Genomic DNA, 17,672 nt, shown 5'->3' with positions numbered 1-17,672 from the left:
ATTATTTTTATGGCACATTATAATTATTCATATTTATGGGGGACAATTTGATGTTTTGATACATCTACATGTTGTACAAAGATCAAATCAGGGTATTTAGTATATCTATCACCTTATATATTTATCAGTGCTTTGTGATGAGAACATTCAAAAGCCTCTCATCTAGCTATTTTGTAATGTATAATACCTTAATGTTAACCATCCTCAACCTACTGTGCAATAAAAACACAGAACTTATTCTTTCTATCTAAATGTGACCTTGTACCCATTTACCAACCTCTTTCCATCCTTCCCTCCCCATCCTTCCCTCTGGTAACCACTGTTCTACACTATGACATCAATCTTTTTTTTTTTCTTTTTTGAAATTCCACATGAGCAAGATCATGTGGTATTTGTCTTTTTGTGTTTGGCTTATTTCACTTAACATGATGTCTTCCAGGTCCATCCATGTTGTGACAGATGGCAGAATTTTATTCTTTTTTATGGCTGAATAATATTCCATGTATATATATACATCACATTTTGTTTATCCATTTATCCATTGTTGGACATGGATTGATTCCATATTTTGGCTATTGTAAATACTGCTGCAATAAACATGGAAGTGCAGATAATCTCTTCACCATAACAATTTCATTTCCTTTGAATAAATACCCAGTAGTGGGATTGCTGGATCATATGGTAGTTCAATTTTCAATTTTTTGAGGAATCACCATACTGTTTCCCCTAGTGGCCATACTAATTTACAATCCCACCAACTGTGTATAAGCGTTCCCTTTTCTCCATATCGTCACCACCCCTCTTTTCTTTTGTTATTTTGATAGTAACCATTCTAACTGGAGTGAGTTGGTATCTCCTTGTGGTTTTCATTTGCATTTTCCTGGTGATCAGTGGTATGGATTGGATCTGTGTCCTGGCCAAATCTCATGTTGAAATGTAATCCCCAGTGTTTGAGGTGGAGCCCAGTGGGAAGGGTTTGGAACATGGGGGCATATCCCTCATGAATGGCTTTGCATTATCCCCTTGGTGATAAGTGAGTTCACATGGGTTGTTTAAAAGTGTGTGGCACCTCCCATTCTCTCTCTCTTGCTCCCACATCACCTTCCACCATGAACAAAAGCTCCTTGAGGCTTCACTGGAAGCTGAGCAAATGCTGACACCATGCTTGTACAGCCTGCAGAACTGTGTGTCAATTAAACCTCTTTTCTTTATCAATTACCCAGTCTCAGTTATTTCTTAGTTTTCTTTCCTTTTTTTTTTTTTTCTTAACGGACACAGGGTCTTGTTCTTTCACCTAGGCTGGAGTGCAGTGGCCCAGTCACAGCTCACTACAGCCTTGACCTCCTGGGCTTACGTGATCCTCCCACCTCAGCCCCCAGGTAGCTGGGAATACAGGTGTATGCCACTACACCTGGCTAACTTTTGTATTTTTTGTAGAGACTGAGTTTTGTCATGTTGCCCAGGCTTGTCTCAAACTCCAGCGCTCAAGCATTCTGCCTGCTTTGGCATTCCAAAGTGGTAGGATTACAGGTGTGAGCCACTGCCCCTGGCCAGGTATTTCTTTATAGCAATACAAGAGCAGCCTAACACAATTAGTGATGTTGAGTGTTTTTTCATGTGCTTATTGGGTATTTGTATGTCTTCTTTTGAGAAATGTCTATTAAGGTCTTTTGGTCATTTTTTAGTTGGGTTATTTTGCGTTTAAGTTCTTTATATATTCTGGATATTAACCCCTTGATAAATGTATAGTTTGTAAATATTTTCTCCCATTCTGTAGATTGTCTCTTTACTTTGTTAATTGTTTCCTTTGCTGTGCAAAAGCTTTTCAGTTTTATGTAATCCCATTTGTCTACTTTTGATTTGTTGTCTGTGCTTTTGAGGTCCATTCAAAACTTCCTTGCTAAGCCCAGTGCTGTAAAGCATTTCCTCTATGTTTTCTTCTAGTAGTTTCATAGTTTCAGATTTTATATTTAAGCATTGAATCCATTTTGAGTAGATTTTTGTATGTGGTGAGAGGTAGGGGTCTAGTCTCATTCTTCTGCATGTGGCTGTTCAATTTTCTCAGCACCACTTATTGAAGAGAGCAGTGGTGTTTGATATGGTTTGAATGTTTGTCCTTTCCAAATCTCATGTTGAAATGTGATTCCCATTGTTGGAGGTGGGACTTGTGAGAGGCAATTGGATCATGGGGGAAAATCCTTCATGACTGGTTTGGTTGGCACCATCTCCTTGGTGATAAGCAAGATATTGTGTGCTTTTTTTTTTTTTTTTTCCCCATCTCTTACAGGAAGGAGAAATCTGGTTGTTTAAAAGATTCTGGGACCTCCCCCTGGTCTCTCTTGCTCATTCTCTTGCCATGTGACATGCTGGCATACCTTCGCCTTCTGTCATAATTGTAAGCTTCCTGAGGCCCTCACAAGAAGCAAATGCCAGCATCATGCTTCTGTATAGCCTGTACAACCATGAGCCCAAATAAAATTTCTTTTCTTTATAAATTGCCCAGTCTCAGGTATTTCCTTATAGTGATGCAAAAATGGACTAACAGTGTTCTTAGCACCTTTTTTTGAAAATCAGATGGCTGTAGGTGCATGTATTTATTTTTGGGCTCTATTCTGTTCCATTTTGTATGTGCCTGTTTTTATACCAGTACTATGCTGCTTTGATTACTATAGCCTTGCAACATATTTTCAAGTCAAGTAGTGTGATGCCTCTAGCCTTGTTCTTTTTGCTTCAGATTGCTTTGGCTATTTGGGGACTTTTGTCATTCCATATGAATTTTAGGATAGTTTTTTCCTATGTGAAGACTGTCATTGATATTTTTATAGGGATTGCATTAAATCTGTAGATTACTTTGGGTAGTATGGCCATTTTAACAATATTAATTCTTCCAATCCATGAACGTGGGATAGCTTTTCATTTGTTTGTGTCGTCTTCAATTTCTTTCATCGATGTTTTTTAGTGGTTTTTTTTTTTTTTTTTTTTTTTTTTTGGAGACAGAGTCTCACTGTGTCACCCAGGCTGGAATGCAATGGCATGATGTCAGCTCACTGCAATCTCTGCCTCCAGGGTTCAAGTGATTCTCCTGCCTCAGCCTCCCAAATAACTAGGATTACAGGCATGCACCATCACGCCCAGCTAATTTTGTATTTTTAGTAGAGACAGGGTTTCTCCATGTTGGCCAGGCTGGTCTCGAACTCCTGACCTCAGGTGATCTGCTCACCTCAGCCTCCCAAGATGCTGGGATTACAGGCGTGAGCCACTGCACCCAGCCAGTGTTTTATAGCTTTTAGTGTAGAGATATTTTGCCTCCTTGGTTAAGTTTATTCCTAAGTATCTTTTTTTTTTATAGCAATTATAAACGGAATTTTTTTTTTCAGGTGGTTTGCTATTAGCATATAGAAACACTGCTGATTTTAATAAGTTAATTTTGTATCTGTGACTTTACCAAATTTATTTTTTTATTTGATTATTATTTTCTTTTCTTTCTTTCTTTTTTTTTTTTTTGAGACAGAGTCTCGCTGTGTCACCCAGGCTGGAGTGCAGTGGCGTGATCTCGGCTCACTGCAAGCTCCGCCTCCCAGGTTCACACCATTCTCCTGCCTCGGCCTCCTGAGTAGCTGGGACTACAGGCGCCCGCCACCATGCCCAGCTGATTTTTTGTATTTTTAGTAGAGACGGGGTTTCACCGTGTCCTAGGATGGTCTCCATCTCCTGACCTCGTGATCCGCCCACCTCGGCCTCCCAAAGTACTGGAATTAACAGGTGTGAGCCACTGCACCCGGCCCCAAATTTATTTTTTAGTTCTGTTTTTCAGTAGATTTTTTAGAGTTTTCTGTATATAAGATCATGCCACCTGCAAACAGGGACAATTTGACTTTCTTCTGAAACTTTTTTTTCTAAACTATGTTTATGGGATTTATCCTTGTTGCTACTTGTAGCTCTCCTTCAAGCTTTCTCATTCTCAGTGCTATAGACATTTGGGGCCAGATAATCTTTGTTGTGAGGGGCTTTCTTGTCCATTACAGGATGATTGGCAGTATCCATGGCCTCTATGCACTAGATGCCGGTAGTACTCCCTTACTGCACTCTGAGTTGTGACAACCAAAAGTGTCTCCAGACATTTTGAAATGTCCTGTTGGTGGTGACATCACCCCTTTTCTCAGTGGGAATCACAACTCTAGTTCATTCATTTTAACTTCTATATCATGTTTCATTATAAATATACCACAACCAGTTTTTTCATTTCCTTGTTGGTGGACATCTAGATTATTTCCAAAGTTTTATCTATTAGCAACATTGTTGCAGTGAGCATTTTTGTTCTTGTTTCCTTGTGCACATGTGTGAGACTCTATCTAGGGTACTATGCTTAGGAGAGAAAATGTTGAGTTTTAGTATATGCATATTTTCAACTGTACCAGCTATCACGAGGCAGTTTCCATAATTGTACTAATTTATACTCTAACCAGTGGAACAAGAGAGATCCCATTTCTCCATATCCTCACCAACACTTGGTATTGTCAGATTTTGAGATTTTTATCTACCTGATGGAGGTGCATTATATTCATTGTGGTGTTAATTTGAATTTCCTTGATTACCACAAGGATCACAAATTGTGCAGATAGAGTTGTATCCAAAAAAGAATTAAGGCTGGGCGTGGTGGCTCATGCCTGTAATCTCAGCACTTTGGGAGGCCGAGGCGGGTGGACCACTTGAGGTCAGGAGTTCAAGATCAGCTTGGCCAACATGGTGAAACCCCATCTCTAGTAAAAATACAAAAATTACCCGGACCTGGTGGCATGTGCTTTTAGTCCCAGCTACTCAGGAGGCTGAGGCAGGAGAATCACTTGAACCTGGGACGTGGAGGTTGCAGTGAGCTGAGACTGTGCCACTGCACTCCAGCCTGGGTGACAGAACAAGACTCTGTATCAAGGAACAAAAACAAAAACAACAGCAAAAAAAAAAAAAAATTAAATCTTACTGCATGATTATTGAGAATACAGGAGCCTTTCCCAAATTATAAGTGCTGATTGTTTTAGGGGAATTTTAGAATGATGTTTGTGCTTCTGTGACCAGCTTTAAGAAGTGGTTTTGAACAATCAGACTTCATATATGCCATGTTTTGTACTCAATTTCTGTAGTTTCTGTTTCCAAACCAGAGATGATCATCTAGTCATAATATTGTACTTCCTCTTAGAAAATGATATTACTAATGGTGATTACCATCTCTGCTTAGAGAATGGATCAAAACATATTAATAACTTGAAGTTATTTCCCTCAGTGTTGTTGGATGCTTTTGTTCTCAGAGTCACTCATCACTAATAGCTGGATGCCAATTTTGTCTCTTTGATACTGTGGTTTCCCAGAAGCCTGCATTTTTTTTCCATACCATATGAAACTGTTTATGATCTTACTCTGTTTTCCGAGTCATTTTGCTGAATGCAATGGGATGTTACAAAAGATATTCCTGGTTTTGTACCTATGTTTAAGACATTTAAAATGAAAAAGATGGACATAAAATATATAACAAAGTCAATTAGAGTTGTGTGTATATGTAATAAAGTAGTGAGAGTGAGATGGAATTCCTCTGAGGTTTCACATGTAAAGTCCAATTTAAGTAGAGTTACGAAAAAACCAATGCAGGTGAATTACGAAAGCAGAAATAAATATGTGTTCAGAGTTGATATGACTTAAGAGGTAGTGGGAAAAGTGGCTTCATTAATATAATTTTTGTTTGTGCTCACACATTGTGGATTCCTCAATACTTACTTCCTGGGTGAATGATCCGGTGCCTCTCTGCCTGACTCATCTCTCTCAGTTTCTCAGTAAAAGCCTGAGAGTTAGTCCAGTGCTTTGGTCTGAGACATACCCCATGATAAAACTGTATTTCAATCTTACATTCCTAAACAGGTAAACTAGCCTTCACCTACCAAAGATATTGTATTCTAAAAGTTTGTTGCCAATTCTGTTTGTTGAATTTGATGTTTTCCCATAAAACGATCTAGTCAACTCTGGTAATCTTGCTAGATCAGCCCTCACAAGCCCCATTTGACCCATAAGATACAGGAGCAAGTTTGAGTTCTGTGTTCTGGAGGTAGACAGTCAAAGCTATAAGAAGAATAAGGAAGAGTTTCCTTTTTTAGGCTCAGGACTATCCTTAGATAAAATTTTGATAGGATCTATTTGTTTTAGACATTCTTCTACTTCCATTTTTATACCCTTGTACTGCTTCCCACTGACCTTCTCCCAGGTCCCTAATACCTTCACGCTTGCCTTAAGTACTCCATCTTGGACTCACCACCTGAACTCATCCTATTTGTCCTTTGCTCCCAAACCTGCTTTTCCTGTCCTATCTGGGCTTTTGTTCTCCTGTAGTAACTGACCTTATGTAAGTATTAAGAGGGATACTTCCAACTATCATCCCCCTGATTATCAAAAAAGAGTTTATATTTTAAAAAGAAGATACAATGGATATTAAGACAACTGACCTTCAAAAAGTCACTTCATGGGGGAAAAGAGATATGGAAGGAGCTATTCTAGATTAAGTGAGGCAAAAGAGACATAAAAGCAAATGCAGTGTGTGAACCTTGTGAGGGTCCTGAATAGTAAAATTGGGCTTCTTCCGACTTGAAAACTTATACACAAAAGGCACTATCAAGAGAATGGAGGATTTGGGTACAAGCGGTTGAAAGATGGTTTGGATGCTCTGTCAGATTCTGCCGTCCCAGTGAGGCTGGAAAATAGGGTTTGGAGGCAGGAACATAAGGCTGATTCACACTTCAGCTATGACAGGAAATATCCTCCCATAGAGCATAGGCCAAGTAAATGACTTTGTAACTTTACTTCATCCTCTCCTTTTACATAGAGTGTACTCCAAGTAGAGGGTATTTAAACTCACAAAAACTCTTTAAGAGGGCCTTTTGAGCCCCTGTGCTCAGGCCTGCTCCCATACTGTGGAGTGTACTTTCATTTTCAATAAATCCCTTCATTCCTTCCTTGCTTCGTTTGTGCGTTTTGTCCAATTCTTTGTTTAAGACGCCAAGAACCTGGACACCCTCCACCGTTAACACCAGCCCTTCCCTGTGGCTGACCCTGAGGTGTTACAAGTTTCTTCACAACCCTGCTTCCTCTCTCTTCTCCCTCATTTTCAGACCCCTCTTCAGCATCTTCCCTGGGAATTGCTGTGAGTTTAGGTCGGCTCGTTTTGAGCAGGAGCAGCAGCTGAACAGTAGGCCTGCTGGAGGAAGTGGGGCTGCAGATCGGAGACACAGCATTTTTGTTAACCAAACTTCTTGAAGCCCTGTCTACAGTGTCAGCTAAAGTGGAAGAGCTTGCCATCAAATGTCCAGAAAATGCACATTTCCTTAAAGCATGATGGGACCTCTTGGAAGAACGCTGTGATTCTTGGAAACCTGACAATTGATTTGGCATACTTAGCTGTTTGATAGTGACTGTGTAATAATTTATACTTCCTCATATATGATCATTTCACATGTGCCACATATATAGGATAATATCTAGCAGTTCTCTATATCTTCAGAATGAAATTTTTCTTGGTTTTCTTGACCTTTGTAAAAGCAGAATACTGATTCTATTTTTGATGTTGATCAGTACTTGTTTATTCTTACACTTTCTGCCCTTCAAACTTTCATAGAATCCTTTACAAAATTTAATTTTATCAGTGGATGGTTAATATTAATTGTGCCACAGTGCTACCAGTAGCAAACTAAGTGAACCATTATTTCTTGTGCAGTAACAGGCCGAGCATGGCAGAGTTAGAAGTTGAGCTTCATCTTATGGACCAAGGGAGGTAACTTTAAGGTTGCCAATGGTAGTTCCAGCTCCATTAGGCTAAGTTCTCTAGAGCAAATGATTGTCTTACTTCGATATCCCCAGCACCTAAAACAGTGTCACACAGCATTCACTAAATGTTTATTGAAAAGAAGAGTTGACTAACATAAAAAAAGCTATTTTTTCTTCCTGTATTTAGTAGGAAGACTATAGTTGTTTCTCTAAAAAAAAGAAAATGTTATCTTTTTCACAGAGATTTTAACTTTGATGATAGCTTTTAAAAATGTGATAAATGCTTTTATCCTCCTATGATTATTTTTAAAAGTCTTTTTTTTTTTTTTTTTTTTTTTGAGACAGGGTCTCATTCCGTCTCCCAGGCTGGAGTGCAGTGGTGCTATCTTGGCTCACTGCAATCTCCGCCTCCTGTGTTCAAATGATTCTCCTGCCTCAGCCTCCCCAGTAGCTGGGATTACAGGCATGTGCCACCATACCCGGCTAATTTTTTGTATTTTTAGTAGAGACAGGGTTTCACCATGTTGACCAGGCTGGTCTCGAACTCCTGACCTCAAGTGATCCATCCACCTCGGGCTCCCAAAGTGCTGGGATTACAGGCATGAGCCACTGCACCCAGCGCAGGAAGTCTTTATTTCAGAAAATGAAAGACTGTCTAGAAAGAATGAATTTTTTTCCTATTTATTTCTATGGTTACTGCTTTTACACTTAATATTTTTTGTTTTTGGTATTTTTATATGTTTGATTGCTGTCTTTAAAGTGCCTTATCAGATTTATGGCTCTGTACTATGACTTTTGGAGCTTTACAAGTTATTTACGTAATTCTAACTAAGTTACTTTGTTTCCAATATGTCAAATTTAAATAACATGATTGTTTTTATATTATTTGACCTTAGTGACAATGTTCTATTTTGTTTGTTCTGTATCTTATGTCGCTTTTTGGTAGTTTGTATTATGTGTCAATGATCAAGCCATCTAATTCTGTACCATATATGACTTCTGGATATCTTTGATATGACATCTTAATTCTTTGTAGATATGGTGATGCGTACAGAATGATATTCTGAAGCTCCACAATGGTGCAATGAAAGGCTGCAGATGGATGGGTAAAGAATAGTTTCGTTTAGCATATTAGGTCTGGTTCTGAACTTTTTTTTTTATACTTTAAGTTCTGGGGTACATGTACAGAACATGCAGTTTTGTTACATAGGTATACACGTGCCATGGTGGTTTGCTGTACCCATCAACCCATCACCTACATTAGGTATTTCTCCCAATGTTATCCCTCGCCTAACCCCCACCCCCTGACAGTCCCCAGTGTATGATACTTCCCTCCCTATGTCCATATGTTCTCATTGTTCAAATCCCACTTATGAGTGAGAACATGCAGTGTTTGGTTTTCTGTTCATGTGATAGTTTGCTGAGAATGATGGTTTCCAGCTTCATCCATGTCCCTGCAAAGGACATGAACTCATCCTTTTTTATGGCTACATAGTATTCCATGGTGTATATGTACCACATTTTCTTTATCCAGTCTGTTATTGATGGACATTTGGGTTGGTTCCAAGTCTTTGCTATTGTGAACAGTGCCACAATAAACAGACATGTGCATGTGTCTTTATAGTAGAATGATTTATAATTCTTTGGGTATATATCCAGTAATGGAATTGCTTCTAGTTCTAGATCCTTGAGGAATCACCACACTGTCTTCCACAATGGTTGAACTAATTTACACTCCAACCAACAGTGTAAAAGCACTGGACTTTTTTTTTTTTAAGTTAAAGATCGCACATAGGGTGTGATATCTGTACCAAAGATATGCTTATTTCAGTATTAGGAAAAATATTTTTCTTACATGTCCTGAAAATTGCAATTTTAAAAATGTACAAAATAAATTTTTATTAAAAGCAAATTTTATTTCCAAAAAGAAAAAAAGAATGAAAGACAACGAACCGGATAGAAGAAACTATTTGAAAGTCTTATATCTGATAAGGGATTAATATCCAAGAATATAAAGAACTCTTACAACTCAACAAGAGCAACAAAACAACCTTGTTAAAAATTGGGTAGAGTGCTTGAATAGACGTTTCTTCAAAGATATACAAATACCCAGTAAGCACCTGAAAAGATGCTTGACATCATTAGTAATCAGAGAAATGTGAATCAAAACCATAATGAGATACTGCTTCACACCTGCTAGGATGGGTAGAATAAAAAAGATAATAGGTATTGGAGGTGGAACAATTGGGGCCCTCATATACTGCTGATGGGAGAATAAATGGTACAGTCGCTTTGGAAAACAGTCTGGCAGATCCTCAAACAGTTAAACATAGAGTTATATGACCCAGCAAGTCTACTCTTAGGTATTACCAAAGAGAAATGAAAACACAAAAGTTTGTACATTAATGTTTATAGCAGCATTATTCATAATAGCCAAAAGACGGAAACAACCCAAATGTTCATCAACTGACAAATAGATAAAATATGGTATATCTATGCAGTGGAATATTATTCAGCCATAAAAAGGAATGATGTAGTGATATGTACTGTAACATGGATGAACACTGAAAACATGCTACATGAAAGAAGTCAGTCATGAAAGACCACATATTACATGATTCCATTCATATGAAATGTCCAGAAGAGGAAAATCTATACAAACAAAGTAGAATAGTGGTTGCCTAGGACAGAAGGCTTAGGAGGTGATGACTGATAGCCAAGGGGTATGTGTTATTGTTGTTATTGTTGTTTTTAGGTGAAAAACATGTTCTGAAATTGCCTGTGGTGATGGTTGCACATGTCTGTGAATATACTAACAACTATTGAATTCTACACTTTAAATGTGTGAATTATGTAATATATGAACTACATCTCAAGAATGTTTTAAAACTGATGTTGGGAAAACAGGACATCCACATGTAAAACAATATATGTTAGATCCTTACCATACACCATGTACAACAATTAACTCAAAATGGATTAAAGACCTAAATATGAGAGCCAAAACTACAAAAACTCTTAGAAGAAAACATAGCAGTAAATGTTCAGAACTTTGAATGTGGCAGTGGTTTCTTAGATATGACACAAAAAACACAAAATAAAAAAGATAAATTGGGCTTCACAAATTAAAAGCTTTTGTGATTCAATGGACACCATCAAGAAAGTGAAAAGAATGGAATACTGATACATTTTACACATCAATGTACCTTGAAAATGTTATGCTAAGTGAAAGCATCCAGACACACAAGGGCACATATTGAATGAATCCATTTATTTGAAGTGACCGTATAGGCAAATCCATAGAGATAGGAAATAAATTAGTGTTTGCCAGGGGCTGTGAGTAGAGAGGAATGGGGAGTGTTGCTTGCTAATGGGCATGGGATTTCTTTTTGGAGTGATGAAAATGTTCTGCAACTACATAGTCATTAAGGTTGCATATCCTTGTGAATGTACTAAAAAGTATGAACTGGATGTCTTAAAAGGCTGAATTTTTTTTGTTTCTTCTAAAAAAAAACCAGGATAGATGTGCAGAATGTGCAGGTTTGTTACATAGGTTTATGTGTGCTACGGTGGTTTGCTGCATCTATTGACCCGTCCTTTAAGTTTCCTCCCCTCAACCCCCAACCCCCAACAGGCCCAGTGTGTGATATTCCCCTCCCTGTGTCCATCCATGCGTTCTCATTGTTCGACTCCCACTTATGAGCAAGAACATGCGGCATTTGGTTTTCTGTTCCTGTGTTAGTCTGCTGAGGATGATGGTTTCCAGCTTCATTCATATCTCTGCAAAGGACATGATCTCATTCCTTTTTATGGCTGCATAGTATTCCATGGTGTATATGTACCACATTTTCTTTATCCAGTCTATCATTGATAGCCATTTGGTTTGGTTCCAAGTCTTTTTCTATTGTAAATAGTGCTGCAATAAACATACGTGTGAATGTGTCTTTATAGTAGAATGATTTATATTCCTCTGGGTATATACCCAGTAATGGGATTGCTGGGTCAAATGGTATTTCTGGTTCTAGATCCTCGAGGAATCACCGTACTGTCTTCCACAGTAGTTGAACTAATTCAGGTTCCCACCAACAGTGTAAAAGCATTTCTATTTCTCCACAGCCTCGCCAGCATCTATTGTTTCCTGACTTTTTAATAATTGCCACTCTGGTGTGAGATGGTATCTCATTGTGGTTTTGATTTGCATTTCTCTGATGATCTGTGATGTTGAGCTTTGTTTCATATGTTTGTTGGCTGCATAAATGTCTTCTTTTGAGAAATGTCTATTCATATCCTTTGCCCACTTTTTGATGTTTTTTTTTTTGTTGTTGTTGTTTAAGTTCCTTGTAGATTCTGGATATTAGACCTTTGTCAGATGGGTAGATTGCAAAATTTTTTCTCCCATTCTGTAGGTTAAAAGGCTGAATTTTAGAGCATGTGAATTATATCCCAATTTAAAAAAGAATGCATATGTCTTAGTTCAGGCTTCTATAACATAATACCATAGACTGGGTGGTCTAATTGTTCAAAGCTCCATAGAAACTAGTTGGAGAAGTTACAAGAGTCCAAAATCATCTTGCTTTGTTAGTAGCAGCGGGCATGGTTCAGCATTTTCTGTTAAAGTTTCTCTGAGCTCACCAAAACTAAAATGATGTAGTAATACTTTTTATACCATTTGAAGTAAAAGGTACAAAAGGTTATACACTGAAAATTCTTTTTCCCACCCTTATTCCCTAACAACTCATTTCCTCTCACCAGAGGAACCACTGTTTCCATGGTATATATTAGATTGATTTATATGAAATTGCCAGTGTTTGACTATGATGATTTTATGTGGTTCAGCCTAATATCAGTGAAAAAACAGTCCTATCTTAATGGAATTTTTATTCTAGTGGGAAGTGTATTACTTAATTATTGCAGTGTAACAGATAACCCCAAAATTTAGTGGCTTAAAGCAACAAACATTTATTATCTGACATTTCCTATGACTCAGTAATTTGGGAGCAGCTTAGATGGGTGGTTCTGGCTCAGGGTGTCTCATGAAGTTGTAGTCAATATGGTGTCTGGGGATGCAGTAGTTTAAAGGCTTAACTTGGGTCTGAAGGAGCAGTTTCCAAGGTGGTTCACTTACCTGGCTATTGGCAGGAGGCCTTAGGTCTTTGCTGGTTTTTGACATGAGGCCTCAGTTCCTTGCCATATGAACCTCTCCATAAGGCTGCTTGTATGTCTTCATGCATGATAGGTGGCTTCCCCCAGATTTCATGATTCAGGAGAGAGGACAACAAGGAAAACACAATGCTTTTTTCTCCTCTTGCAATGTTTTTTATGACCTAGTTTTGGAAGCTACACCTTGTCACTTCTACCTTAGTCTATTCATTAGAAACAAGTCATTAGGCCGGGTGTGGTGGCTCACGCCTGTAATCTCAGCACTTTGGGAGGGTGAGGCAGGTGGATCACTTGAGGTCAGGCATTTGAGACCAGCCTGGTCAACATGGTGAAGCCTTATCTCTACTTAAATACAAAAAATTAGCTGGATGTGGTGGCATGCGCCTGTAATCCCAGCTACTGGGGAGGCTGATGATGCAGGAGAATCGCTTCAATCCGGGAAGTGGAAGTTGCAGTGAGCTATCATGCCACAGCACACCAGCCTGTGAGACAGAATGAGACCCTGTCTCAAAACAAAACAAAACAAGACAAAAAAACCCAAAACAACGACAACAAAAACCAAGAAACAAGTCATTAAGTTCAGGCACACTGAAGGGGAAAGGATTAAATTCCACCTCTTGAAGGAAGGAGTAGCAAAGAATTTGTGGGCATATTTTAAAACCACCACAGGAAGGCAGACAATAAGGAATAAACAGAATAAATCAGCAAATTATGGAGTATGTTAGCAGGTGGTAAGTTCTATGAAAGCAACAGAAAAAGCAGAGGTAAGAGGAATCAGAGTATATTTGTGTGGAAGGGATGTAGGTTGCAGTTTTAAATAGGATGGTCAGCATAGTCCTCATTAAGGTTAGATTCGAACAAAGACTTGCAGACAAAGAAGTTAGCCAAGCAGTTATCTGGAAGAAGAAAGTCCCAAAGCAAGAGAATAGCTAAAACGAAGGCCTTGAGTTAGGAGTCATCCTTGCATGAGTAACAGCCAGGAGGCCAGTATGACTGGCACAGAGAAGGGTTTGGTGAGTGGTAGAAGAGGAGGCCAGGTAAATTCGAGGGGGACAGGCATGGGAAATCATGTGGGACGTTGCTGGCTGTTGTAAGGATTTGGGGCATTTTTGGTTAGTTCTTAATTTCTACTTACAAACGTTAAATGAGATTATGTATGGGAAACTTTAGTAATCAGGAAAGCACTCTATGAAAGCTAGTTACTTGTATTAAAGTATTGAAATTTTTATTTTTAGTTAGCATAGCCATAGAAACAACTGTCCTTTACTTCATCAAAGGTAATGAGAATTTTTTTTCTAAGCAAGAAGAATGCTTACCATATTTTATTACTAGCACATTTTAATTTTTTAAACATGACACTTGAGCATATATAAAATATAGCATATTTTTAATTGGGGAGGTGGGGGAAAAGTTAAGGAAAGATTATTTGCATGGCTGAAATTAATGAGTTTATTGTTTCTAACAGGAATGTAAAGAGGAAATCAAAATGGATCCAAGTATGGGTGTGAATTCTGTTACCATTTCTGTTGAGGGTATGACTTGCAATTCCTGTGTTTGGACCATTGAGCAGCAGATTGGAAAAGTGAATGGTGTGCATCACATTAAGGTAAGTTACGCTTTGGAAACTGAAGTCAAATGCCATTGAAGAGAATTCTACTAGAAATTACTTCTAACACTGAGTTAGAAGCAGACACACTGACACATTTGGCAATAAAATCTATTGTTTTTCTTATCTTGAAGCTAAATAAGTTTTCTTTGACCCATTAATTCCTCTTATGAAGAAAAAAGATATATTTTCAATTTAAGAACATCTGAACATGGAATCTTGATATTGTGGTTGTATATTTACAGATTTATATTCTAAGTATATGAGTATTTATATACTGCTTATTACTCTGAATCTCATACTGAACTAAAATATATGTTCTCAGACAATGGGTTGGGGTTTTCTTTTTCTTTTATAACATGGTGATTATTTTGCAATTAAAAATTGAAGAGAAAATGTCTAGAGAATTGCTAGTATACTTTGGTTTTTATTTTTTATTTATTTATTTATTTTTTTGAGACGGAGTCTTGCTCTGTTGCCCAGGCTGGAGTGCAGTGGCCGGATCTCAGCTCACTGCAAGCCCCGCCTCCTGGGTTCGGGCCATTCTCCTGCCTCAGCCTCCTGAGTAGCTGGGACTACAGGCGCTCGCCACCTCGCCCGGCTAGTTTTTTTGTATTTTTAGTAGAGACGGGGTTTCACTGTTAGCCAGGATGGTCTCGATCTCCTGACCTCGTGATCCGCCCGTCTCGGCCTCCCAAAGTGCTGGGATTACAGGCTTGAGCCACCGCGCCCGGCCTTTAATTTTTTTTTTTTTTAGACAGAGTCTTGCTCTGTCACCCAGGCTGGAGTGCAGTAGCAAAATCACAGCTCACTGTAGCCTAGATTTCCCAGGCTCAAGCAATCCTCCCATCTCAGCCTCCCAAGTACCTAGGACCACAGGCGTGCACCACCATGCCAGCTAATTTTATTTTTTAAGGTGGAGTTTTGCTCTTGTTGCCGAGGCTGGAGTGCAATGGCGCGATCTCAGCTCAGCACAACCTCCGCCTCCTGGGTTCAAGCAATTCTCCTGCCTCAGCCTTCCGAGTAGCTGGGATTACAGGTATGTGCCACCACGCCCAGCTAATTTTGTATTTTTAGTAGAGACAGGGTTTCTCCATGTTGGTCAGGCTGGTCTCGAACTCCCGACCTCAGGTCATTCGCCCGCCTCAGCCTCCCAAACTGCTGGGATTACAGCGTGAGCCACTGCACCCGGCTGCATGCCAGCTAATTTTTAAATTTATTTTTTGTAGCGATGGGGATCTCACTGGGTTGCCCAGGCTGATCTCAAACTCCTGGACTCAAGTGATCCTCCCACCTGGGCCTCCCAGAGTGTGGGGATTACAGGTGTAAGCCACCATGCCCAGCCAAAATTATTAGTACACGTTGTATGATATGCCTAAGAAAGACTCTATTATTGGTTTTTCTGTTTGTTTTTTTCAGACTCTTGGACTTTAAGTTGAAGACGCTATTATTGTTTAACATTCCTTGAACATCAACAACATTCTAGATACACTGTGGTTAAAGATGTAGTTCAGGTTATAAAAAAAGCCTTCTGAATACTGCATGAAGTACCTGTGGTTATCATAAGAAACTTCATGCATATATGGCAGGGATTGGAAAATGATGATCTGCAGGTCAAACTCAGTTTGCCAACTGCTTTCATATGGCTTATAAGCTAAGAATGCCTTTTACATTTTTACATGGTTGAAAAAAAAACTAAAAAAAAATTTAGGAACTTTTGAAAAGCATGTGAAATTCAAATTTTTGTGTCTATAAGTAAAATTTTAGTAATGTGAAGTTTTATTAGAACACAGCCACACTCATTCATTTACGTATTGTGTACAGCCCTTTTTTTCACTACAACAGAGTTGAGTAGTTGTGACAGAGCCCATATGTGGTGTCCTCATTGGTAAGTGATATACTGCCAAATGATTTACCACAGTAGAAATACCATTTTGTCTTCCCACCAGCAATGTTTGTGTTTCACTTTGAAAGTGTTCCATTTTCTCCACATTCTCTCCAACAATTTGTATTGTCAGTCTTTTAAATTATAGACATTCTAATGGGTATGTAATATTATGTCACTAATTCTCATTTCCTTAATGGCTAATGATGTTGAGCATCTTTTCGTGTGCTTATTAGGCATTTGTATACCTTCTTTGGTGAAATGTATGTTAAACCCTTTGGCCAAATTTTTAGTTTGGTTTTTTTGTTTTCTTGTTACTGAATTTTGATTATATATTCTGAATATAAGTCTTCTGTCAGATATGTGTTCTACAAATACATTTTTCCAGTCTGTGGCTTGTCTTTTCAGTCTCTTAAAAAGTGTCTTTTGCAGAGCAGAAGTTTTTATTTTTGATGAATTCCAGTTTATCCACCTTTTTTCCTTTTATGCCTTATGCTTTAGTATATCTAAGAAATCATGGCCTAACTCAAGGTCACAAAGATTTTTCTCCTATGTCTTTTTCTAAAGACTTTATGATTTTAGGTTTAACGTTTAGGTCTATGATCCATTTTGAATTAACTTGTATACATTGTTAGATACTGGTTGAAGTTAATTTTTTTTCAGATATGGATATCCATTTTTCCCAGCATCATTTGTTAAAAAGTCTGTTCTCTCTCCATTGAATTGCCTTTGAACCTTTTTTGAAAATCAATTGACCATATATTTATTGGTTTATTTCTTTCTGCGCTATTCTGTTCAATTGATCTGTATGTCTGTCCTTTGGCCAATACCACACAGTTTTGGTTATTGTAGCTTTATAATAAGTATTAAAATCAGATACTGTGATTCCTTAACTCTTTCTTCTTTTCAAAATTGTTTTGGTTAGTCTAGGCCCTTTTCCTTTCCATATAAATTTTAGAATCTTATATGGATTCTAAATCTTATATAAATTTTAGAATCTTATATGGATTCTAAAGTTTATAAGTTTCTACAAAAATATCTGCTGGGATTTTCATTGAGATTGTGTTTATTCTACAGATCCATTTGGACAGAAGTAACATCTTAACAATATTGAGTTTTCCAATCCATGCACATAGTATATGTCTATTTATGTTGGTATTCTTTAATTTCTTTTATCAGCAATCTATAGTTTTCAGCATGCAGTTTCTGTACATATTTTGT

The 17,672-nt window shown here is 38.1% G+C and overlaps 1 protein-coding gene and 1 pseudogene across 1 annotated transcript in view; both read left to right on the top strand.

Annotated features, from left to right (window-relative positions):
* The window catches only part of LOC117077725, a 47,702-nt pseudogene extending 40,282 nt beyond the window's left edge, over positions 1 to 7,420 (top strand).
* Positions 1 to 17,672, top strand: part of ATP7A (ATPase copper transporting alpha) — a 162,475-nt gene that overhangs the window by 58,018 nt on the left and 86,785 nt on the right. Inside the window, 1 exon segment of the mRNA XM_033202080.1 lies at positions 14,426 to 14,566. Coding sequence (XP_033057971.1) covers positions 14,547 to 14,566 — 20 coding nt within the window. The 5' untranslated portion in view covers positions 14,426 to 14,546.

The sequence above is a fragment of the Trachypithecus francoisi genome, unplaced genomic scaffold (assembly GCF_009764315.1).
Source record: "Trachypithecus francoisi isolate TF-2019V2 unplaced genomic scaffold, Tfra_2.0 Lachesis_group6, whole genome shotgun sequence".
Taxonomy (NCBI): domain Eukaryota; kingdom Metazoa; phylum Chordata; class Mammalia; order Primates; family Cercopithecidae; genus Trachypithecus; species Trachypithecus francoisi.
This window is presented reverse-complemented; position numbering and strand designations above follow the sequence as displayed.